The sequence below is a fragment of the Limanda limanda genome, chromosome 11 (genome assembly GCF_963576545.1).
Source record: "Limanda limanda chromosome 11, fLimLim1.1, whole genome shotgun sequence".
Taxonomy (NCBI): domain Eukaryota; kingdom Metazoa; phylum Chordata; class Actinopteri; order Pleuronectiformes; family Pleuronectidae; genus Limanda; species Limanda limanda.
This window is the reverse complement of record NC_083646.1, coordinates 12314616-12339740: the sequence shown is the minus strand read 5'-3', so window position 1 is coordinate 12339740 and position 25125 is coordinate 12314616. Positions and strand designations below refer to the sequence as shown.

General features: G+C 42.2%; 1 protein-coding gene across 1 annotated transcript in view; it reads left to right on the top strand.

Moving 5' to 3' along the window:
- Nucleotides 1-9590, top strand: part of efna3b (ephrin-A3b) — a 55044-nt gene extending 45454 nt beyond the window's left edge. The window contains exons 2-5 of the mRNA XM_061081965.1: nt 89-381; nt 2228-2293; nt 3445-3522; nt 9445-9590. Of these exons, the coding sequence (XP_060937948.1) occupies nt 89-381; nt 2228-2293; nt 3445-3522; nt 9445-9563 (556 nt within the window). The 3' untranslated portion in view covers nt 9564-9590. The remainder of the gene's footprint in view (nt 1-88; nt 382-2227; nt 2294-3444; nt 3523-9444) is intronic.
- Nucleotides 9591-25125: the final 15535 nt, after the last annotated feature.

The following is a 25125-nucleotide window of genomic DNA, read 5'->3' as shown; positions in this document are numbered from 1 at the left end:
CTAATTTCATTTTGTTTTATTTCTTATGTCTGTGCTTCTTCTTTGTAGTTATATTGACTCCGGCCTTGTTTGTTTTGTGTGTTTTCAGTTTGCGCAGGGAGGGCTACACAATGCAGGTGAACGTCAACGACTACCTGGACATCTACTGCCCTCATTATAACGACAGCCAGCGCATGGTCGGCACCGGAGAGCAGTACGTCCTCTACATGGTCAGTTACCGTGGCTACAGGAACTGCGACCCCCAGCTGGGCTTCAAGAGGTGGGAGTGCAACCGGCCTCACGCCCCACACGCCCCCATCAAGTTTTCGGAGAAGTTCCAGCGCTACAGCGCCTTCTCGCTGGGCTACGAGTTCCACGTGGGACAGGAGTACTATTACATCTGTGAGTGGAATCAAACCAGTAGCTAATATCATGTCAATTCATGTTTTTATTATGTGCTATTGTAATGTATGTCCCCAGAACATGAATGAAATATTCCTGATCCTGAAGGAGAATATTGAGACTCGAGCTGGGATCTTCTGTATGTTAAACAGTTTATTGTATTTATTGTTAAATGTGTTTAACCCAGATAAACCAAAGTTTGTCGTCGGGTAATTTCTGGATAACAAATTGCTGCTTCACGTCTAATCATATCACCCTGCATTCAGACGGGCTCATCCATTATCACTATGCCATGTGTCAGTATGACAAGTATAAAAAATTAACTTTGAGCTTCTCATAAAGCAACTATAAAAACAAACCTTTCATGCTAAAGACAAATGTCTCCTGCATTAAATTACTGTATAATGAGTGATGTACTCATTTATCCTACATCACTTGATGGGACCTGTCTCCAGCAAGCAGTCGTTCTGCAGCAGCACAATCAGAGAGAAGCAGAGAGCTCACTGCAAAGAAAGGCTTTCACAGTGAAGAAAAAAATCGTTAAAAAAAAAATAACAGTATGACAATAAAAGGGTAAAAAAAGTGTTTTAAGTAGCAAAGACATCTTGACTTCTCCTCCTTCTGGATCCCAAATCCTGAGAAACTACGAAACCCTGTTTGAATATCATGCAGATGTGACGACCGCAGTCGACCGAAAACCAAACCACAAAACATTTCTTCCTCCACTAAAGAGGCAATTTCCTCCAAGTCTGTGTTTTTCCTTCTTCAGAACAGACACAGTTTCTTGCACAATCTTTTCAAATTCTTGATACCTCCATGAGTCCTTATTATAACATGGTGCTGATTAACCAAAATATAAGATCATTTGTTATTTGCTGACCGTCTGATATTCCCCCTATAAAATGACGCATTCCCTAAAATTAAGACTTTTTTTTACTACTATGTTCTTGAAAACCGCATTTTTTTCCCCCTTTGAGTGGCCTAAATACTCTGTTATCAGGCTGTTAATGTCAATGTTAACTTTATATTATATAGCACATTTAAAACAACTTGGTTGAATAAAGACCTTTACAAAGTAAAAGGTACCACAAGAAAACAGCAATCTGTAATATATCACAATACTTATAGATTCATACAAATAAGATCAATTCTGCTGGGATAAAAGTGTTCTCCACTCGAAAAGAAGGTCGAAGGGAAGATATGAGTTTTTTAACAATAATTTGAAGAACATTAAAATAACCTTAAAAAGAACATTTCTTCCTGATTATTAACTTTTTTCTCAAAAAACTGAGGGATCCAGGGACTGTTATTATCTATGTTAAAAGAAAATCGATACCAGTGACATCTCAGAAATCAAGAATCAGTCGGGCTATAATATGTTCAGCCTGGTATATAATCTACTAGAGATTCATCATGTGAATAAATCTGTCACTCAGCAGGAAACCTGAGAGTGTGTGTGTGTGTGTGTGTGTGTCTGCGTTGTGCTGCGTGTTCGACAGCTGCTCACGAGAAGCCCACCACTCCACAACATCTGGGTTGTGGGGTCCAGTGTCCCTGAGGGAGAGAGAGACGCGTGTCATCGGAACAGAGTTACCACTTTGCTCCGTTCCACAGTCTCACAACTTTAAACACTATTCTGTGTTAAATACTATCTCAGGATTTAAAGGAATCGCAGTTAAAACACTTGATAAGCTTAAAGCGGTCACTGCTGTTGGTCGCCATGGTGACTGGTGTTGTTGCAGGTTAGGGACAGAGGTAAAAAGTGACTCTTTGTGTCACGTTTGCGTCTGTGAACAAACACATGAATACAGCATGATGACGTTCAGTTGTGTATTCTTCTTCACAGCCACGCCCACTCATCACCACGGCCGCAGCTGCCTGAGACTACGAGTGTACGTCTGCTGCTCCACGGGTACGTCTCTCACTTTGTGTGTGTGTGTGTGTGTGTGTGTGTGTGTGTGTGTGTGTGTGTGTGTGTGTGTGTGTGTGTGTGTGTGTGTGTGTGTGTGTGTGTGTGTGTGTGTGTGTGTGTGAGAGAGACCTGTAATGCAACGCTTGCACCCATCTGGGTACAGTCGCTCTAACCATTGCCCTCCCCATCTGTCAGGAACCACCGGGGCTCCTATAAACCCTCTCACACACACTAACACACACTTACACATACCGGCTGCATACAGATGCATATACAATCTAAATACAGTCTAAAAGAGGCAGAGCTATTAATACTCCTGCTGAGATTCCCCTGCAGTATTTTCACTCACATAACAGAACCTCCCTCGCTCCTTCCTTCTCTCTCTCTCTCTCTCCTTCCGTAAGCGGCAGAAAAGGAGCAGCTCCAGCTCCGAAGGCCCTTGTCACTCCTCTTCTCTCCTCTCCTCTCCTCCCCCCCTTGCTCCCTCGCTCCCTTGCTCCCTGTCAGAATCCATTTATTCCTGTGTGCGGTCAGTGGGTGGCTATGTATATGTAGTGTTAACCTCTCGCTCGCACTCCTGCCATCCTTCAATCTCTTGGCCCTCTCACACTCCACTCACACACACACACACACACACACACTCCCCCTCACAGACACACACATACACACACACTATCTCTCGCACACAGGCTTTGATCCCTGGCCTGTCCGGTCCTTTTAACTTCCACAGCCCTGTAGTGTTAACCTCTCCTCCCTCTTTCACCCGCCACCCCTCCATCTCCGTTGCTCTCTATCCCTTTTCACACACTGCCTCTGTTCAGTTTGATCTGCCTCCCATCACCTTCCCTCTCGCTCCTCTCCCCCCCCTTCTCTCTCACTTGCTTACTCGTTTATTCTCCCTCGCTCTTCCTCTCGGAGCTGCTGCTGATGTTATGGCCTGTCAGTCTGTCCGCTCTGGGGGATTTCTCTTTTTTCCTTTTTGAACCCTCACACCCTTGCGTCTCCGCTCCTTCGCACGTTTCTCATTCAAGATGTCAAGTTGGGTGTAATTAAAATCCTCTCGGTTGGAGCAATGGTTTTAGCCTCTTGCTCCCTCACCCGCCCTCCCTTTCTGTCTCACTCACTTATTTCTCTCTCTCTCTCTCTTTCAGCCTCTGACGTGGACGATGAGCCAGAGCCCACAGAACCAGACTACACGCTTAGACCAGGCCTAAAAATTGATGATATTGGTGAGTCATACACACACTCACTTAAACTTATACACACATGAGTAAGTTGAGTGAGTGTGGATTTTGTCTGGATTTCACAAAAACAAAGCCAGACTTGTGTTTGTGGTTCAGATCATCCGTCTCAAAGGGTAGAAATCGGATGATTCACTATTTTTAAGCTGGCCCATTGAAATCATTTTCTTTTCTGTTTTATTATCCACAAATCCCACAGAAGATTCTCCAACCGCGCCTCCTTGCCTTTGTCACACAGCCCCGGGGCCCATTAGTGTCTTCTAAAGATGAAGTAAAAGTAAAACTTTTAAATCTGCGACATAATCTTTCTTTTTCTAAATCAAACATTAAAAATAGGAGCTAACGGTTCATTTGTTAAGGGAATGTTTTCAGCTGGGGATAAATCCACATTGGTTTTAAGCATCTGTTTTAAAGGAAACTATCAGCCAATGCCCATGGAACATTAAATCTGGGCAATCATTAATTATTTAATGGCTCCAGATAAAATATGATAAGTAATAATTATCTTAATCGAACCCCTGTTGAAAAAATTTAACTCTACAGAAAATAACAATTATCTATAAAATACAGAACATGAGAGGTAAATAATGTATTTGCATCTTTAACCAATCTTTAAATATTTATATCATTATCACTGTCCTTTACTGCCTTGTCTTTGATCTGGATTTGATTTTGTTTGCTGTTAGTTCCTGCAGAGCCTCCTCTCAGGCTGCAGGCAGCTCCGATCATCATTGGCCAATCATAGAGTCAGGATAGCCCGTAGCGTGACAGGCAAGAGCAAGGCCAGCAGTTTCCCTCCACCAAGGAGGTTATGTTTTCATCCCAGCACCTGAACGGATTTCCAGGAAGGATGTGGAATGGGTCAGGGAAAAAGAAGTTAAAATCTGGTTCGGATCCAGATCTTTTCATTTTCACATTAGCTTTTGTTTTTCAACATTTTCGCTGATTTCTCAGGGAAAAAAATCATAAATCTTGATGAAATAAATCGGGCACATTTAGGGAACTGGTATTTGCGAGTGCATCCAATGTGCCGCAGCTTGATTAAATTGAAGGGGACTGTTGGGCCTTGTTGGGATCACTTGTAGTTAACTTCTAGAGCTTGCTAAGTGTTTGTTGTTTGTCCTTATTTTGCTGTCGTCCGGAAAACACCACTGCTGCTATCGTCAGGATAATCATACTGAACCTGTTCCGCCTGCAGCTTTATGAGATTTGGCAGCTATTTAAGGGAGAAAGTGAACAGTAAATCAATAAGTGACAGACTACAGGATGATCTTAGATGATCATGTGGTTGAGTCGCAGTGTTATGACAACGCAGTGCAGCAGAACAAATAAACATGTAAAGCTAGCTTGTCCCAGCCGCCCGTTGCACAACCGGTCATGTGGGTATCAATCACCCTCCTGTCACGATGTCACACTCTGTTCCAAGACTGTCAGAAAAAATTTTCCTCAGTGTTGTTGTTAAAACATGTGCACGTGCACACCTGAGTGCACGTGCTTGTGCAGTAAAACATTATGTTCTCATAACTGTCAAAGGAAACTCATCACTGGCTGCAGGTTCTATGAGTTTGTTGAGTTACCTCCCCCTCACTCATTTTTTTTCTTTCTTCCCTCCATCGTTCTTTCATCTCGTTTCTCTCTCCTTCCATCTCCTTTCTCTATGCCTTCCTCATCCTCCCCCCTTTAATTCCCATCCTCCATTTTTCCTCCCGGAGCACAAGTAGGAACGCAGTGGAGGGGAAAGCCACTAAAACTCAGTTTATTCACCTTTTGATGTGTGAAATTGAGTTTTTGCCACTTTTAACACCTATTTTTTTCCTAAATAATATAAATGTTAAGGTCCTATAATGTTTGCATCAGTGCTATCACATTGAAAAAAAACTCTAATTTCAAAATTAGATTGTGTTTGAATATTGACAATGAGGTTTTTTTTTTTATGTGATAACCGATTATAGGTAGTTTCCCATACTTTTGTTTGCCACCATATCACCGAGCGATGCATATTCTCCTCACGTATTCCCATCCTTCACTCTATCCTTCCTCTACAGCAAATCCTTGTAAACACTTAGAAAAAGCAAAGGATGCTCATTATGGTAACATAAAAGATACACTTGAACCCAAATCACGTGTAGAACACACCTAATTACAAGGTACATGAAAAGCACAGATACTTTCCACAGAAGAATAGATGTATTAAATGCACTAGAACAGATAAGGAGAACAGAATACATGCAAATACTGTTAATATTTAGCAAGCGTCTGACAACACAATAGCCGAGCACAAATCACCGCAGCTCCTGTGGGTCATTTTCACCTGTAGTGCTGTGTTGCCAATTAAATTAATTGGATAACCCGAGTGGTGCGGGAGGAAGTGAGGAAATCAGCGGGGAGCTGTGAAATGAAGCGAAAACAAAGAAGCGCCACGGCTTGCTACTCCCCTCCCTCGTTCTCAGTCCTCCCGACCGCCGATTAGACTCATCACATCATAGTTTTAATTACTGTTATTCAGAATTCACATCAGCGCGTTCGCACGACCACAGGACGACGTGCAAAGCAGCTCTGTTCAAATCTGCCTGATTACCACCTCTGAAAATGTTTAACCAAGCCCAATGTTGCAGAGTCATATTCTACACCTCCTCTCTCTCCGTCTTTCCCTCTCTCCCTCTTTCCCTTCCACTGCTCACAGTTTATTTCCTGGCCGCTGCCCCCTTCAATCAGTGTCTCCAGCTCAACAGTGGTTCCCTCCTGAATACGGCCTCTAGTATTAGATTTCATTTAGATCTCATTTACAACATGGAACGGCGCTAGCAGCTCCCGGTGCAGCCATGTGATTACTGATGGCTTTTCGGTGGGAGGATGCTGATTTACCAGCCCTGTTGGCTCAGGTTACCGCATCTGACGGTCAGGTCGGGCCATTAGCGGCGAAATCAGAAGCTTTTCCTTTAATGGGGTTTATTGTAGCGATTACCAGTCCTTTTAAGTGACCGTGTGTTTTGGGTGCACTTTGCCAGCAGGTTGGGTGTCAGTCGGAGAACACACACAAGAACTCTGTTGTCTTTTCAACATCTGTAGAAACAGCTGCGTTGTATGTGTATTTATAAAATGTATTCAGTAAGTATAAAATATCCCATCTTAAGGCCTGTGCTCTTAAATGTAAACATTATTACTAAACTGTGTATTTTCTGCAGTGTTATGACAACACAGATCCCTCACGTACATACACACATTTTCCATGTGCTAATTAAATACCACCTGCTAAATGAGGCTATTAAATCACTGTTAAAGGAAGATTTATACCTGACAGTGCTAATTGATTGTTATATATTTCTATATTGCTCATAGATAAATCTCTCTTAAATGAGTTGTCTTCCTCGTGCTTATTAGGGATGTCACAATAGATCTCTAAGCTCCATATATCATAATAGAAAAATGTGACAGATTTTCATTACGAAGCTAAAAGAATGGATCACAGAATCAACTTAATCTTATCAAGTATATCCTTCAGTCTATTGCATCTATTTGCTTACTGCCACAGGCTGTAATTAAAATTACTTACACAAACACTGCACTGTCTCAGCTGATCTTTGGTGATATAATGTGCAGATTATCTTAGAAATCAGGTCAGAAACATAAAACCAGCTCGTATTTAATTGTCCTTGGTTGCAACCAGTGCTCGTCCAACCAAGTTCAGACACTTGGCTGTTGTCATAGACTGTAGGAAAAGATGGACAACTCATTTACACCCCCCCTGACTTCAGAAATGAAGCCAAAATATCCAGGTTGCGAACACCACACACAAGTTGTGCGTTAAATTAAAACCAAACAAGAAAATATGAATAAACATCTGTGTGATAAGAACTACCAAAAATGACATATACCAACAAAGAAAACTTTGACTTTTTAGTTGCGCCCATGTCCCATCTGCTAACATGGAGGAGGTGGGGTTTATGACCTGTACTGCAGCCAGCCACTAGGGGGAGATGGAGAGGTGTCTGATCTTTATTTTAGGAAGGCACTGCACTGATCTAAATGCTGAACTCAATTTACTTGGCACAAAGAGAACTACTCTGCCCTGTGGCTCTGTCCTGTTACTGAAAGACATCAATCACTCAGGAAACATCTAATGAAAGACGCTCACTTATGAGTTTTCTAAATTTAACCTGTGTCGTCTGTGTCTGTTAGTTTACTGCAATGACCTTTCAATGAGGACGTTCTAATCTGGGAAAACCACAAATGAAAACTTTAATGAGGTTTACCACACAGTCGAATAATCACTTCTCTGACTGAGTGTCAACACAATTAAAGATAATTATGTTCATTAAGTGTCTAATAGGTGACTCAGTTTTCATCAAATATAGTATCTTGGATATAAGTGACCTTTATTCTATATTTGAAATGTTCAATTGTTTTTCTTACATTTGAACTCGTACAGAAACCACTAAAGTTGATGACTACTGACCTAAACACACACACACACACACACACACACACACACACACACACACACACACACACACACACACACACACACACACACACACACACACAAAAGTACAGTACACTGCACACAGACAGAACCTTCCATGGACATAAATAGAACTTAATCAGGTTTTTATTTTTATCGTTTTTATCGACATGACATTCAGGTTCATTTGAGTGTCTGAACCTAATTATCAGGTGGATCCAGTCTGCTTCAAAATGTGTTATACACACACACACACACACACACATGCATATTCGCGCGCACACACACATGCACGCGTCAGATAATCACAGCGCCATATCCCCCTTGTTCACACTAATAATTGTGTGTTTATCTGTGACAGTTTAGTAAGAGAGAGGGGCAGCATGTGTCGGTGTGTGCGTCTGTAATGACACATTAAGTCGAGCCTCACTTCAGAACCAGTTGCGTGAGATCCTCCGCTGGCGGCTGTTTGTGTCTTCAACACCACATTCCTCAGTCTGTCAGAGCCGGAGTCGCACAGCGTCCTGACCCCTCGGCTGCATCCTCGGTTACAGAGCGGTCAAAGCGTTTAACCTGAGCGCCGCCGCTGCGTAGACCTCATGAGATCGACCTGCGGAGCAAACCAGAGGCGGGCATTTCCCAAAACCAGGTGTCAGCCAGTCATTACTCTGCTGTCTGACCCACAGAGCAGCTGGAAACACTGTGGCACTGTACATGCTGCCCCGTGGAAACACTGAGAACATCCTTGGAAGCCATCGGTAAAGTTCCTAATAGGCTTCAGCTGACTTCTGTACAGACAGAAAATTGCACCTCTGTCTAGTCTCCAGTCTCATTACTCAGGTTCCTACAGAGGGAGAGTGTCTGGCCGCACGTGTGTCTCATGAGTGCAGGCATGCAGAGAACTGTCTGCTGGCTTGTGTTTTTGAACTAGACTTCAATGTTCTGTGTGTGTAACCCGTGACAGAATACCACAAAGTATTTTGGGACACAACCAGGTGCACATGCAGCTCGACTGGGAGGAGAGGAGGGGGTGTTACAGTATATTCACAGTGTATGTAAAAGTGCAGCAGTGTGTGTGTGTGTGTGTGACGGGGAATGTGTCACTTTATTAGAACAATGCGAGCCTCTCTGATAACAGCTGCAGTCTGCTGGGGCTCTGCTGCTGTCTTGTCTTTGGAGCAGACGAACCACATTTCAGTGGGAGTGAGACAGTCTGTGCTGATCGCTGCCTTTTGTTCCGTCGGCTGTTTCACTTTTCACCAGATCCTGTCATGTTGTAGAAGCGGCCGTGATGTGCAACCAGATTACAGCACAATCGGTGGCTCTCAGATAAACTTCTCTTTTTAAATGTAAAACCCTTTCATGGTGTAATCAACATGTCGAGAAATGATCAGGTGCAGATAAATGAAAACTAAGACATTGCTTTCTCTCTCTCTCTGTATTTCCAGATGAATTTAACCCGTTCGTTCCCAAGCTGGAGAAGAGCGTCAGTGGAAGCAGTCCGTCCAGGGATCGCCTTCTCCTCACCGTGACGACGCTCCTCCTGGCCATCCTCTTCATCTCCTAGCAACGGCCATCCCATCAGCGTCACCATGCCAACTAGCCTTGGGAGGCTGTACAGTACCAGTGGGTGGGAGAGGAGTGGGGCGGGGGGGGTTCAGGAGAGGAGAGGAGAGTTAAGATACTTCAAATAGAGCAGAAGGCAAAGAGGAGCGATAGACTTTGAAACAAGAGTTTTCAAGCATCGAAGTGTGATTGTGTGTTTGTACGTGCGTGTTTGTACGTGTGTGTGTGTGTGTGTTTGTGCAGCTGTGCGTTTGATGGACTGTGGTTTTGGTGGACTTGAAAGACCTTTGGTTGCTCTGTGTCACAGACTGAACTCTATGTTGCATTGAACTCAGCCTGTGCACACAGATGCAGGTTTGGTAGACTGAGTGTGTGTCTGAGTGTGTGTCTGTGTGTGTGTCTGTGTGTGTGTCTGTGTGTGTGTGTGTGAGAGAACAGGCCACAGGCTGAGCTTGTTGAATCATGCACGCCAAACAAGCATTTATACAACTGTAGCGGGGCGGGGCTGAAATCCTAATTTGAGAAAAATTAAATAAAGAAAAGAGGTACGTCGAGGCAACATATGAAGATTTTACCCGGGATCTGATTGGCTAAAACACTTCCTTAGGGCTAGTTGCCATAGTTTCTTGCAGCAAGACTTCAAACTGAACTCCTATGAACTGAATGAAATAGATTTCAGTGGAATTGAACTGAAATTGCCTTTCTTTTGTTTTTGCATTGATGTTATCGTTGTTGATCTTGATGCTGGGAACTTGTCCCAGTCCACAGAGGGAATAAAAAATGAACAAGCGGACAACCTGGGCTGATCCTGCATCACAGAAGGCGACAGGTCAAACACACCACGGACTACAGACCACCAGTGTTTCAGTTGCCATCTTCGCCCCCCCCCCCCCCTGTCTCATCCTGTGTTCACCATCAGTCTCTTGAAGGCAGCAGGACTGGACGGGGCTCAGGAGGAAATTCAGAGCATTTTCAACAATTAATCATTCACTTAAATGTCGTTTTTGGGGGTGGGTGGGGGAGGAGGGGAGGAGGAACTTTAAATGTGCCATTGACACAGACACTGCAAGGATGTATCGATGTTATAAGTTGTCGTGTTACTTTTATTTACCCTCTTTGTTCGGTTCGTCCTCCGTCATCTCAACCCAACGAAAGCACACGATGGCTACAGAGCAGCCATGGATATCTCAGCAATACAGCCCCTCCTCTCAAACACGAGTCATTCAGAGAAGAAGACGAAGAAGAAGAGCAAGGGAGGAGGGACGAAGGAGGAAGAACTGTCACTCACATGAGCATCAAAGGACAATTAAGAAGCTCTCTACTGGTCCATGTTGGTGTAGCAGCGTGCTCCGCCCATCTCATGTTTTCTCATTTTTCAGTTGCCACGTGTCAGCAGTTCTTATTTTCTGTTACTGAATGAGTCTGTTTGTGCCTGAGAGAAAAAAGAAAACCTATGTAGGAGTGTGCCACAGGTGAGTGTCTGAGAGCGAGTGAGAATATTTGAAATGGTACTAACAGCCTGAAAATACATCAACATACTGTACATCGTTTAAGTATGAAAATGCAAAATAGTAAAAAAAACAAAAAAAACAAAGCTTAAAAAAACCCTCCAGAACACAACTAGAGCAACAAGTAATACATACAAACCAAGTGCTTTGGTGGGAAGGTACGGCAACTCAAACTTCAAACAACTCTACCAGTCGGTTGCTTCAGAATAGCGTTTCCATAGCAACTAGCACCTTATTCACCATGGTTACCCTACCCTGCCAATGATAGACTCTAGTAGGGCATGGCTTACCATTGTAGCTGATAACGATCATGGAGGTGATGATTATGATGACGGACTGTGAGCCGACCAGGCCGCAGCGGCGCCACGTGAGACGTTCAAGTACCCGTGTAAATGTCACAATGGACACAGAATGGAATTCCAATATCTTGAAATCTGCCGAGGTGAAATGTGATGTAAGCATTTTTACAAACTTGAAGCTCAGCTTTCTTTGTGGGCTCAGTTTTCTTTGTGGTTTTTATTGTTTTTTGTATGTTTTTTTTATGATTATGCTGTTGAGTTTGTTGTGGTGTAACATTGGTTGTCTTAAGGAGGGAGATGGAGGAGTTTAACACATGGTGGGTTGAGCCATACGTAAACCTTGGCTGCACTCTGTGGATCTCTTACCTAAGGGCCTTTTTTGTTTCATGAACTTTTTGGCTCATTTTCTTGTTCATTTAGGAGTGTTTACTCAGCCTGCTTTACCAATTTTGATCATTTTTCAATCAGTTACTTTTGCAATACTAATATTCAAAGGAAAACCATTTAAAACCAAGATATGTCTTTATCAGAACCTGTTAACAGGTCTGGTCTAGGGTGTTATTCACAGTTTAAACCACAACGTGTGTGACAAGTGCAACCAAGCAGCAAAAGCCCATTAGATTTATAAGAATGTATTAACTGTTGTTGCCCTAACAACAATTTACTTCGATGTAAACAAACGAGGATCTTGTAGATCTGGAGAATCATTTAGTTCGGTGGACTAGAGCACAGAGTGGAACCAGTCCAGGTGTAGGTATGGCTCACGGTGGGAAGGTCAGGTCAGAAAGGGAAGGGATGAAGTGTGTGAGGGTAAATCACTCTTCAAGAAGTTGCACTTAAGAACTTAGACACGAGAGCAAGAAAGTGTGCGTGTGTGTGCGTGCCCATCATCTGAATGTGTGTGTCTGACCAGGAGGAGAATCTGACATCATTTCTGTTCATTTGGCAACGTCATGTGTGCAGGAGCTTCAGCCTGAGATGCTGTATGTCATGGTGTGTAGAAGGTGTCAGTGTGTGTTCATGTGAGTGAATGAATGAATGAGCGAGCGAGTGAGAAACAGTCTCTTCGCTCCTGCTCTTTCCATTTGTGTGTGTGTGTGTGTGTGTTTGAGCGAGTGCGACCGATTGTTGTCTGGCAAAACAACAAAAGCATTTAATAGTGTTGGAAACAACCATTTACAATCATGTTTACCTTTGACTGGAATGACTTTAAATGAACTTGAAAATAAACTGTAAACTGAACAAACCATAACAGAGGTTATAACAATGATCATGATAACAAAAATAATAAGCTTACAAATCTTACTTTTAACAAGACGTGTGTGTGGCTCTTTATTTCTAATCTGCCCCTCCCTCCCCTCCCCTGCTCCGTCTGCCTTTGAGCATCTGAGGAGAAAAAAGGCAATAAACATGGAGCTAATCCAAGACAACAGATGTCGGGGTTGCAGAGGAAGGTTTTACCTGCTATTCAGTTCTCTGTAGATAATGTTGTTTGTGAGCTCACAGATGTGATTTTTCCATATCAAAGCTGCTGGGGCAACGCGCTCTCCCACAGCAGTAATACCTTTACACGCTCCGATTAGGAGAGATAAGCACATCACTCACCAGCCCAACATTTGAATGACAATGGGACAAGTCCGGCAGTGTGTGTACCTGCACGTCTGGACCGGCTGATGGAGGGATAAAGCCACCGCGGATGTCACAGCGAAGCCAGCCTCATTGTCTGTGATCTTATGCAACAGGTCTGCCATGAAGCAGAGTCACAAATACTCCACTGACTGACAGGGAACAAGATGGACAGATACAGGTCAGCAGATAGACGTGAGATTGAGACATGGAAGATAGCTGATGAAAGATACCTTCTGGGTGTTGGTAGCAAAGTATTTCACAGAGCGGTGTTATAATATATTGAAGTATGACTCAAAATCCATTTATTTGAATGTCAACCACCTAACGTCTGTATGGCTTTAAAGGTTTGTATTTGACCTGTTCATGGAGATCATCAGATAAGCTAAGGTTGGACTCCTATAGTGAAAATAAACAACAAACCAAGTTTATAATAAATGTATCAAACCATTGCTACTGCACAAACAACTCCTCTACTAAACATCTGCTTTATGGTCTGTTCCACATCTAGTCACCAAATTAGTCACTTCATCTGTTTAATGATCAACTAATAACAGCCATCTTGATATTGTGTTAATAAAAATTACTTAATATTCATCAGGTCAAAGGATTACTTGGTTTCGTTTACCTGTTATGGTAAATATGCTGTTTGATTGAAGTACAAAAGTAATGTTGAGGTGTTTAAGTGAGATTTAATATTAATAATAAGCTTTAGCACATTTTTTTAATGTCACAAAGTGCTTTAGGACATTTGAAAAGATGAAATGTCTCCTATTTTCCTGACATCTGATATTGTACGTTTATGTCCATGAGGCACAGAAGTATTAGCTGTTTTCTTTATGAACAGCACCATGAATTGATGTTGTTCTTCTCATCCTGCTGATCTACAGTTTCATTAAAATAAAGAGCATCATCATTTCCATTTGGAGAGAAACGCATCACCAGCTGAGGATCCAGGCAGTGATTCAGACATTAACAACATTTGAAAAAATGTTTTTTTATGGATGAATAATAATGTGACTGACAACGCCCAACAAACCTTATTCTGCCAAAGTCTACTTCCCGAGAATCTCCCTGACTCACTTTTGGATGACCTCAAGCTCCTAAATATTGATTTAAAACTCTGAAAACAACTCAAACGCCCCTCCCTTCTTATGAATCCATTCCTCATTAAGCTTACTGGGTTCAAACCCAACCCTGGAGGAACTGACATATTATATAGAGTCAGAATAATTTATTTTCACTTCTATCCAGTTAAACCCACAAAACTCTGAACAACCCGTATTTAATGTAGAAAATCCAAATTGTATCAAATGCCCACTGCTTTGCCGCACACACACAATTGTGAAATCTCTGATAATCCGTGGGTATCATAAATCACAGCCTCCCTGTAAATCCCTGCTGCAGGAGGTGACGCTGACCACTTGGTGCCGCTGTTCGGTCACAGCTCTGGTGGAGCGCGAGGTGCTGCTCCCCGACGGCCCTGCCTTGTAATCCTTTATCTCAACACATACATCTGTTACAGCCACGGCAGCCATTGTGTAACTGGAGTCACTGGGATTAAACATGCAGATCTATTTCAACGAATTATGATATAACGCTTTATTTGCAGGACTTGTAAGCAGGTGGGTTCATGGAGCGGGTTTGTAGTGAATTAGTTTGGACCCTTACCCTCACAGAAACACAGTAAAAAGACTGTTCAACCTCAAAGTCTTTCCAGTCAGTGGAATGAAGGCAGTGTGTCTTTCTGCATTCATTTATCACCATGAGTCAGGCCAGAGAGGTTGTGCCTTCTCTGATTGTGGTTTTTTTTTCAGAGAAACCAACATTATGCACGGGCAGGTCTGTGAACATGAAGCTGTTTTCAATAAGCGCTTTCTACCAATGTCTAAAACACATAAACAAACACAATGTGTCTCTCTGCAAGGACGTCTAATGTTATGATTAACCCAGACTGTCTCCACTGCACAGTTAACCTTCAGTCATATAATTATACAGTATTATTAACTTTATACTGCCATAAACAGAAGGGGTGTAGTCCAAGTCTTAACCCTCACACGCAAAGAACACTTTAATGTTATATAAACACTGTTTGTCTTATTGATTATCAAAGTATTGTTCCCAATGAAGTGAAACCTGTTGTAAAATTGAGGAAAAACCAAGGTGTGATGTAATGACCAATGTTTCATCCCAAAACTGAAAGTGTGAGTAAAAGAGGTCAAAGTTGAACCGAGAAGTCGGGCTGCAGCTGTGGCCGAGGTTTAAACTGGACAGTCTGGTCTCCTCCTGATAAATGGGACTGAAATAGATGTTTGTTTACACTTGTGTGATCATGTGACAGCTCGTGATTCTTCTATTGGTCGCGTTGTTTCAAAGATAGTTTTGGTGAGTGCCGTGTCATTAGAAGCGACAAATAGCCTCATCTACACTTGTAATTTGTACATTTACTCTAACGTACAATCTAAATACTTCAGAACCGTGGTTCCCAGCTTGGGAGTTATTTTTTTCATAAATCAAATATAATTTTTAACCAACTAAACATAGCATAGCATATTTAGCCATGATTGTTAGTAAAGATGAACAAAACTAGTTTGATTTAATATAAAACCATGCAAATCACAACCTTGTGATTTCCTTCAGTCTCTCTGGACTGCGGGAGCTGTTCTGACAGATCAACGACAGCATCAGTTGCAGCAGGTTCATTTATGGCACCACACTATTATACACAAAAGAGATTTTTGGGGGGAACTGGCTCAAATCCATATCCTCCTGGACAATGGGGTTCTTTGTCCCTGGCACACTTACTTCAGGGGTTGGGGCCTGGAAAGTTTGGAAGACCAACCTTTCCCAGAGGTCCCTTCACTCATCCATCTCCAACACACCCATCGACATACAAGCAGAAATACCACAATATAAAACAGATGATCCCTCTGCATTGACTCAGTCACCCGGCGCCCCGAGCTTCCTCCATCATCTCTGTGAGGTGCTGAGTCCTGCATGTGACTGACATGGCAGGCTGGGAAAAACCCACCTTCTCTGCCTTATGTCTCCTGTTTTCACAACCCGCTCCCCGCCACGTGAACATTATTCATGTAATTAATGAGACCTGAATAATATATTCTAGTCAGAGCGCTGAACATAAGGAGCAACCGCATCAACATGTCCACACATGGTGCTCACGTATGTGGTGGGCATGTGACGTGTACAATTTGAGCATGTGTGTGTGTGTGTTTGTGTGTGTGTTTGTGTGTGTGAGCCACAGAAGGTGATTCACCGATGTCACATTGTGGCAGCAGAGGCCAAAGTTTCTCAGCCAACTGCTCAGTCCTCCAGTCTGCGTGCTGATAAGACTCAGGTGTGGTTGAAGAAGCGACTGATTTAAGTTAAAACCTCCCATCGTGTTGTTAATATAACTGAGGGACTGCAGCAGTTTCCTCCGGCAGTTTTTCTAAGCATCTCTGCCGTTCTTTATTTTGGTGTTTTGCCATGTTTTTCATTGGATGCGAATCAAAGGCAAAGCAAAACTTTCTTTTCTCTACGAAGTCTTAGAAGAAGCCCCACTTGTGTGTAGGGCCCATAATTCCTTGTTATGTTGATGCCGTAAAAAAAAACAGCTCTCACTGGCGCTTGGCAGGGATCCCAGCGGGTTTCAAAGATGCAATTTCATCGCTGATCACTGATGCTGATCATTCCACCCCACGACACCTCATGGTAAAAGCCTTGAGGTTCAAGTGATACAGAATATTTCATGTAAATACATTTCTGTTTTTCTTTTACAGATTAAATCAACTCTTAAACCTGATCTAGGAATATGTTTTTTTACATTTCATTTAACCACGCACCTTTCTGGAATCTTTTGGACAAGCAATATGTCTTTGTTTATGGAAAAGGCAGCGTTCAGTTCTTTGAAATACACAGGGGAGAAACACAGAAATTAATGAAAAGAATAATAATTATGAGTTTTGACAGCCACTGTGGCAGACACAGAAAAAAAGAGTTTCATCTTGTCAGCTGTGAACACCTTGTTCTTCATAAACCTCGCTGTAGACGATATTTGTCTTGTTAGACGATACTTGATTAATGATTTGGCTGCGATAGTTGTATGTATTTGGTTTTATAGCGTGCAAACATCACCCCTCTTTCACAGTCACACTGAGAGCCGCACACTAACACTCACAGTAACATGCCAACAGCCCACAAGCATCACGACCCAGAGTTTGGACACAGCTGAACTCTTTGTCGCCGCGTATCAGCCATGAAAAGGCAAACAGACTTTTTGGGCCTCTTTGCTTCCCTTCCAGTGAACAGTGATGACTCCATCGGATGTGCAAAAAAAATTATATTTTGATTATATGTTCTAAAAACTGAAAGAAACTCCACTGCCTGAAGAGCATTGCACTATCCAATACGTCCGTCCGTCCATCCATCCATCCGTCCATCTATCCATCCATCCGTCCATCCATCCATTCGTCCATCCAGCTGTCCATCATCTTTACCACTTATCTTTTGAGGGTCACAGGAGAGAAAGAGCCTATCCTAACTGAAACTGGGCATTTGCAGATTGTGAGTCTGGGAAATAGAAAGGCAGTGCAATGAAAAATTATGATTTTACTCATAGTACTGTCTTTATTTGAACCTGCAACCTTCCTGCTATGAGGGAACAGTGCTAACCACCATTTCACAGCACCACCGAACACTACATATACAAACTTATATTAACATGATGATTCTCTTAATTTTTTCACTTTTTGGTGTGAATCTCTGGGTTATCCATGATTCGACCTCTGGAGACAAAAACAGACACGAAAGTAAAGAAGAACCTTTTTGCCGATTCAAGGAGATGGCAACACACTCTCTGCCTCCACGCCACCAACCACACGACTGTGACTTTACTACACAGGGAAAAACATTTACCAAAACACATTTTAGACTGCTGAGATTTTCTCCATCTATCTCAACCCAATTTTTATTTCCCTGCTCCCAGTTTTCTTACCCTCACATGGGTGCAATGTGCTTGGCCCCTTCACGTTTTTCTCTTCCTCCCTCTGAACGGCTGCTCTGACGCTGTCACACGCCCTCAGATTTATGCTTTTTGGTGTGAGTCAGTGCTCGGCTTTTCCCCCCTCGTCCTCCCATCACAGGTCCCCTTCTTCTCTATGTTTAGCACTAATCCTCTCTTTTCTGAGACAGCATCTGTACAGCCCTGACAGATGGGAGGGTTATATTTACTCTGTCGTTCTGTCTGACATACACATACATTCAGTGCACATGTACTTACACGCTGAGCAGAAATCCAACACACACTGGATGAAAGGCTCATGAACAAAACTCTCGAGACTACAGAGTAAATATGTAAATTGAAAACGGGATCACCCATACAGATACTGTACGATGCACCGTGACATTCAGTGTTTATTTGAAGCGTCTGTGAGCCCGAGGGGAGTTTAATGTTACTTGATTATTAGGAACGCCTGTGTTGTTTGTGACTGTGCATATTTTAGTGCACACATTAATGCTGTATCACGCTGTATATTGGAGCTACTCTTGAGGTCAGACTAGTCATCGTTTAGACTAATGGATTAAGTTTAGAATTGATTAATCAGCGTACTGAAGCTGTGTGGTTTAACTCTACTTCTGACCACTCACATCCTCGTTTCTTATCCTCTAATCACTGGATTATCTGCCCTGAGATTTACGGACTGACGGTCTCCAGTCTTTACTGGGGAGTTTGTGATTCACTGACGACAACAACAATAAGTTGCTTTTCCTGTTCACGTGACATGTGTGGGAAGAGTCAGCCGGATGCGGCCGTATCGGGCACCTGTGACGTCTGTCCTGATTGTTGTCCCGGTTATTAGTTAACAGAAAGTATCTTTCATCCCTTTAAAAGCTCAGTGTGACCCCAATTTAGACAAAAGGTCGCCCTGCTAGTAAGGAAAACACTAACAAAGTTAAAACTTCAGTAAATAAGTTATTATTTTACCAAAGAAACTCTTTAAAATAAGTATTCTGAACTGTAACAGTACTGTAAACTGAACAAACGCGTGCTCATGAAGACCATGTGATACAACTGAAAATAAAAGCAAGTAAGAAGTCATCAAGTCAACAAATGAATGTCAATGTTGAGCATGACTTTACTTGCTGAGTTAATTACTGTTTTCTGCTGTTGTTGAAGGTTAACTTGCGTAATTGTTGTTTGTGAGGAACAGTAAAAGAGACCTGTAGTTTTAATGTTGACCAATTAACTAACAATAAAAACATTTATTTTTAATAATATAGTAAATTGCCTCAATTACAAATGCAAAACTACTTCCAATGGATCCATTCAAACTTCAAATTAGGCCTGTGGTGGCGAAAATATAAAAATATCTGTGGACACAGAAGGAAATAACAACATATGACAAGTCGCTTTGAATCATTTCTGTCGTCAGAGACATGACGCACAAGCTCATCCACTTGTACCCACCCTCACACAACCCTCCACTGCACATAAGTTCACATTCACACAAACACTGACACACACGCACGCACACACACTCATGGCTGACATCAGTTTGGACATATTGTGTCTCACATGAGTCGTCAGACTGTGGTGCGTGTCTTCACACACTCGGCACATGTGCCCACATACAGTTCAGCCACCTGCAGCCAGATCATTATTCATTTGTTTATTTGTGCCACACGTGATGGAAAAAATCACCTTCCAAATGTCAGGTCAGGATGAGAGGAATGACTCTCTGCCACAGAACTGGCAGCAGATGCTCTTCAGTGGGTTAGGGTTAACGTGACGTGGCTGTGATCGCTCAATGCAGAGCCAAATAAAAATCTGTATCTCTCCTGAACTGTTTGGTGGCAGTGTATCAGAATTTCTGTGGATCCACGTGCACAGGCGGTTCTCAAAGAACCCAGCTCTCCATGTCCTATTTATTCATTTGGATGTGAGGAGCAAAAATAAAAGGCTTAATGTTCTACTTACTCGTTGTTTGGCTCAAGCTGAGCTTTTGAAAATCCGTGGGGTGCGCCTTAGTGCAAGCTTGACTGAAGTGCTGGATAATGGGCCATGGGGCATATGGTCTGTCGTCTAGCTGCGGTTTTGTCCCTAGATTTCCTCTTAATCTCTCATGTGCCTCATTTTGACTTGTCTACTTCTCTGTCCTGCATAAAAAAAGCTTCTGTTTTTTACCCTTTTTCCACTTTAAACAAGTCCCTACGCCTATAGCGTTTGATTCACATGCACACACACACACACACACACACACTGATACGCACCACTGAAGCTGTGAGCACATTGCAACTTGCTGAGTCCTGATTTGGCCACATGGAGGAATTAATATAGAAAAAAGTGACGGGCTAGTGTGACACATAGACAATTCATGTGTGTGTGTGTGTGTGTGTGTGTGTGTGTGTGTGCGTGTGTGTGTGTGTGTGTGTGTGTGTGTGTGTGTGTGTGTGTGTGTGTGTGTGTGTGTGTGTGTGTGTGTGTGTGTGTGTGTGTGTGTCTGTGTGTGCGTCTGTGTGTGTGTCTGTGTGTGTGAAACAGAACGCACTGATCCCTAAAGAACTCAGTGATACACTGACCAATGAGGTCCTGACATTTAATAACTTATTTTTCTTATCCAATCTTTATCTGTTTGATTACTGCTGAGAAACTTTGAACTTTGAATTGACATTCTAGTTAGACTGATGTTTATCAGAGGTGGAGTGACGTCACACTGTATGTGTAATAGGAAAATACGTGTACAAAAGCACGCAAAAATATGTGACTAAACTGAAAATCAGTCATTTAGCATTTACGTTTCCCCAGAGATCTCCAAGATGCCTGCCACTGTAATGAGTTTTTATATGAACCCCAGGTCACCGGAGTTAATTAACAAACCATATCAGTTTCTGCAGTAAGGAGAGATTTCAGGGCTCAAGCTCTGTTTCTTCCAAAGTGGATTGAACCGCTGATTTACATTGAATCCATCTTCTAACAAATGAATGGAGATGCTTGTTTGTCAGCTCAGTTTGGAGGAGGCGCTTCTGTCATTTGTCATTTTCACCTCAGCTCTCCTCCATGTCTGTTCTTTTAATTGCGGTTCGTCTCTTCAAATCTTGATTTTATCGCATCATTTCCTTTTATGTCATATCTCTGATCTGCAATAACACTGGGAAATCTGATCTGAAATCAAAGCACTGATTACTAAACCTTTACCAGGCTCGAATCCACTATCCAGAAATCAAACCAAAATAACCTGGATACAACTTTGGCCATCTTGTCGAGAATGAATGTATCATCCTGTTTCTTCCTGGAAGACAAATAACTGTCTCACCTAGACGTGCACTAAACCTCCAAACAGCTCCTCATCTCTGGTTATTATAAATCAACATTGGCTTAAGGTTGCCGGGACTTTATGTTGAGTTTCTCAAAGCTGTTTCCATGGCCACCCATCATTTTCACTGAGGTAAATTGCCTCATTTGAACTCTATATATAAAACATTCTTGTGATTATCTTGAACAGCATCACAGATAATCTGTGTCCTTTGTACTTTTTGAAATAAAGACGTGTTTTTGGCACGTCAGGATAAATGCCAGATGCTCGAAACTGAAAATTCACAAAATCTTTTTTTGTCTGATTTTTGAACTATTTCAACAAATAAAGCTTCAGATATTTAAATAAAAATTTTTCTTTTATGATCTGATGAATCCAGTGATGTGTTGTTGCTCATTAAGCTCGGTTTCATAACTCAGCCTGTGGGCTTTTCCGCTGCTCTGCCCTCGTCTGCCCTGACCCCTGACCTTCACATCAATCCGATGCCAGAAATACACACAACTCTGGTATTATGATGACAATTGTATAACACTGCAATTATTATCGTGATGATTCTCTGCCAGTACAGTTGATGTAACCTCTGCTGGGTGCATTCAGGTCACAGCATTTCGTAACACAGATTGAGCCAATCCTTCTCTTGGCTCATTAAAGTAATGCGATGCCACTATAGTGCCACTAACCCAGAGGTCGAAGGTATTAGAGGCATTGTGTTTTTTCAGCAGTTAGTAATGAACTACATAACAATACTCCTGCACTACCTAATGTATATATCTTATCTAATGGTGTTCCTCTACGCAATCTGTAAAGCATGACCCTGTTTAAATCTTTCGCATCCAGACAAGGCCTCAAGTCCCTCTATGCTCCGCCTGCGGAACATTTCATCCTAATGGTCGCTCATTAAATCTGAGTGGAGTGTGCGGAGGATTCATCACTGAGAATGTGAATTTTGATAGCATCATCAGGTGTAATCATCCTTTTTACAAGTGAGCAGCAGTTGATTGCTTTCCCAACGCACGTAACTCACAACCCCTCATGAAAAAGACCCCGTTCAAAATCTGGTCGTCATATTCTCTGTCAGGATTATAACACAGTGGGGGGGCGCTGTGATATCAAAAGAAACACTTCTGATGCTGCTTCATTTTTGCTCTGGGGCCGCGTTTTCATTCCGGTCACAAATGAAATATAACATCCTTTATACATGATTCAAGTGGCGACTGTGTGAGGCACAAGAAGATATTTTTCTGCCTACACACAAGTGCTGCTCTGCCGTTGCACCGCCGCTGCAATTTCACCATCAAGCACCTGAGATAATGTTCCTCTCTCCTCCTCAGGTTTGGTGCAGACCTGTTGCAGTCAGCAGCAGCAGCTCGGAAACAAAAGACCCTTGAAATACAGTCACATGAATTATTTTGTGTGTTTTGTGCTTGTCTCTTTAACCTTCGCACACATTCTTTCCCCGGCTCACAGGCATACTGTGCGAGAATGTGAGGAAATTCTTACCCATATTTCTTATCTACAGCCGCTGACAGGATATTTGCAAATATTCCCTTTCATAGTCGTGCAAAACGCAGCAGCTGAAGCACAGGTATTCACTTCTAATCTGCAGCCCATGATTTATAAAGCACAGTTTGACTTCACTCATCCATTGTTAGTCCTCAAATCAACTCCAGGCTCCTGCAGAAAAAAAGAAGATATACGTAAAATGTCTTCTGATGTTTGTGTCCATGCTGTACTGGCACGGTGCTTCACCACTGTCAGACATGTTCTTTTGCACAAATACTTTAAACATTGATAGACCTCCTTATTTATGTTAGACACTGTCTTTTCCATGAATGCTGCACTGAATGCATGTCCGTCCTGGTAGAGTTTTCCCTCACATGTGGCTCTCCCAGAGGTTTCTATTTCTTTTTCCCCTATATAAATACAATCTGATTGATTTTAGTTTTAAGGAGAGAAGGACTATGTGAAATCAGGGGGTCACACTGGACACGGTGATATCTGCTGTTCACCACGGCCAAGGAGCTTATGTTTTCTTTGCTGTATCGGACTTCCAGCAGGATTATGCAAATACCACTGATCTGATTTTCTTGGAACTTGGTTTGAAGGGTGGGATATGGGCTAAGGAAGAATGGATTAGTTTTTAAAGCAGATTTGATTAAGTTGGGTGGATCCAGGTTTTTTTTCCACTTTTCTTTTTTTATTCCAAGAATCTTCTGACAGTTTTGCGAATTTATCATCAAATAATGCTGAGATCTTTATGGGAGAAAAAAAATATGGCAAATGTATTGTGGTAATACTGATGAACAAGTGGAGCAGAAGCAGTTTGCAAAGGTCTGTGTGCATGTATGTGACCTCAATACATATGCAATAGGGCGATAAAGCGGCCAATCATCCTTGGCAGAGGTACGCAAGGTCCCCTCTAGTTGTCCATTGTTACCCAACACTATTCTATATCATATAAAGATATCTCCATCAGTCGTGCAAAATGGATCATTATGTACAACAGCCGGTGTACGCAATTGCTCAAAGTGTTTCAGCTTATTAGGCATCAACGTAAACAAAGTCATTAACCAAATCCAGCATTTTTAATCAGCTACCTTGCATAAAGCACAGGCAGCCAGCAAGATAATGGAATCACATTTAATGTTGCTGCCACTTCAGATGGAACCACACATCTGGTTTGTGTGTCAGTCATCATCTTCCACTAAAAGCTTGGATGATGTGCATCATTAGTTAACAGTTAACGTGATGATAAATATTTGAGTGTTTTCCAGAAACATAATTTCAGTTTGCGGCAGGATGGGATTTGCCCTCAGGGATGTTGTCTGAAGAGATACATATTTGTGTTACAGGTTTTTGTAGATTCATATCTTTGAAATGGGAAGGAATGAAGCACACTGAGATACACACAGTCAAGTGCAGTCCTGTAAAACAGCCCAGCAACAGACAACATGTTTGTGGAGCGTGTAATGGTTTTGTTGATGCAGTATCAAAGTGGTGTGGCTGTGGGGATGTCAGACTGTCAGACTGAAGTATCTCAACACATATCAGGTGAATCCCACAGAGGGATTGTGCACAGGCATGCATTATGAATCCTGATAACTGCAATGATCCCTGATACCATTAGGATGACGGTTTATATGGATCGCCGTGATGATGTTTGTAGCCGCACAGGAGGATTTCTAACAAACTTAACTTTTATCAGCAGCTCCAAATTGTTATTTATTTACTAATCAATGATCAAATACTAAATTACCGATTGCACTCCTCAGCTTGACTTTATGTTTAAAGCCAATTATCTGATAAAGTAATCAATCACCATGTTAATAGCAGTTGACAAAAAAGTAAGAAGCACTGATAATGTAGGAGTTAGACTCCAAGTTGAATCAGCAGTATTCTGACTGGGTCAACTTAAACTCATCACTTACATAAATTATTACTGTAAGAATGGCAGTACATTATGTAGTAAACTTGTGTATACCTCTGCCAAGGCCCAATAGTACCGTTATGTAACCACATTTAAATCACTAGATTTGAATTAGGATCTGCACCCATTTGCAGCCATAACTCATAGACACCAGTCCTCTAAACATGCCTGAGTTTTTCAATCCATATCCATGAATTATTCTCTGAGAAATCAGTGAAAATGTTGAAAAATTCTCTATCTTTGTGATGTTAAAGAAAGCAGGGAAAGAAAATCCATGATCCGCCCCCTGATCTGGATCCGCACCAAAACCTAATGAGCTCCTCCCTGACCCACAGCACATCCTTCCACCGAGATTCATGGAAATCTGCCTGAAGTGTTTGCGTAATCCTGC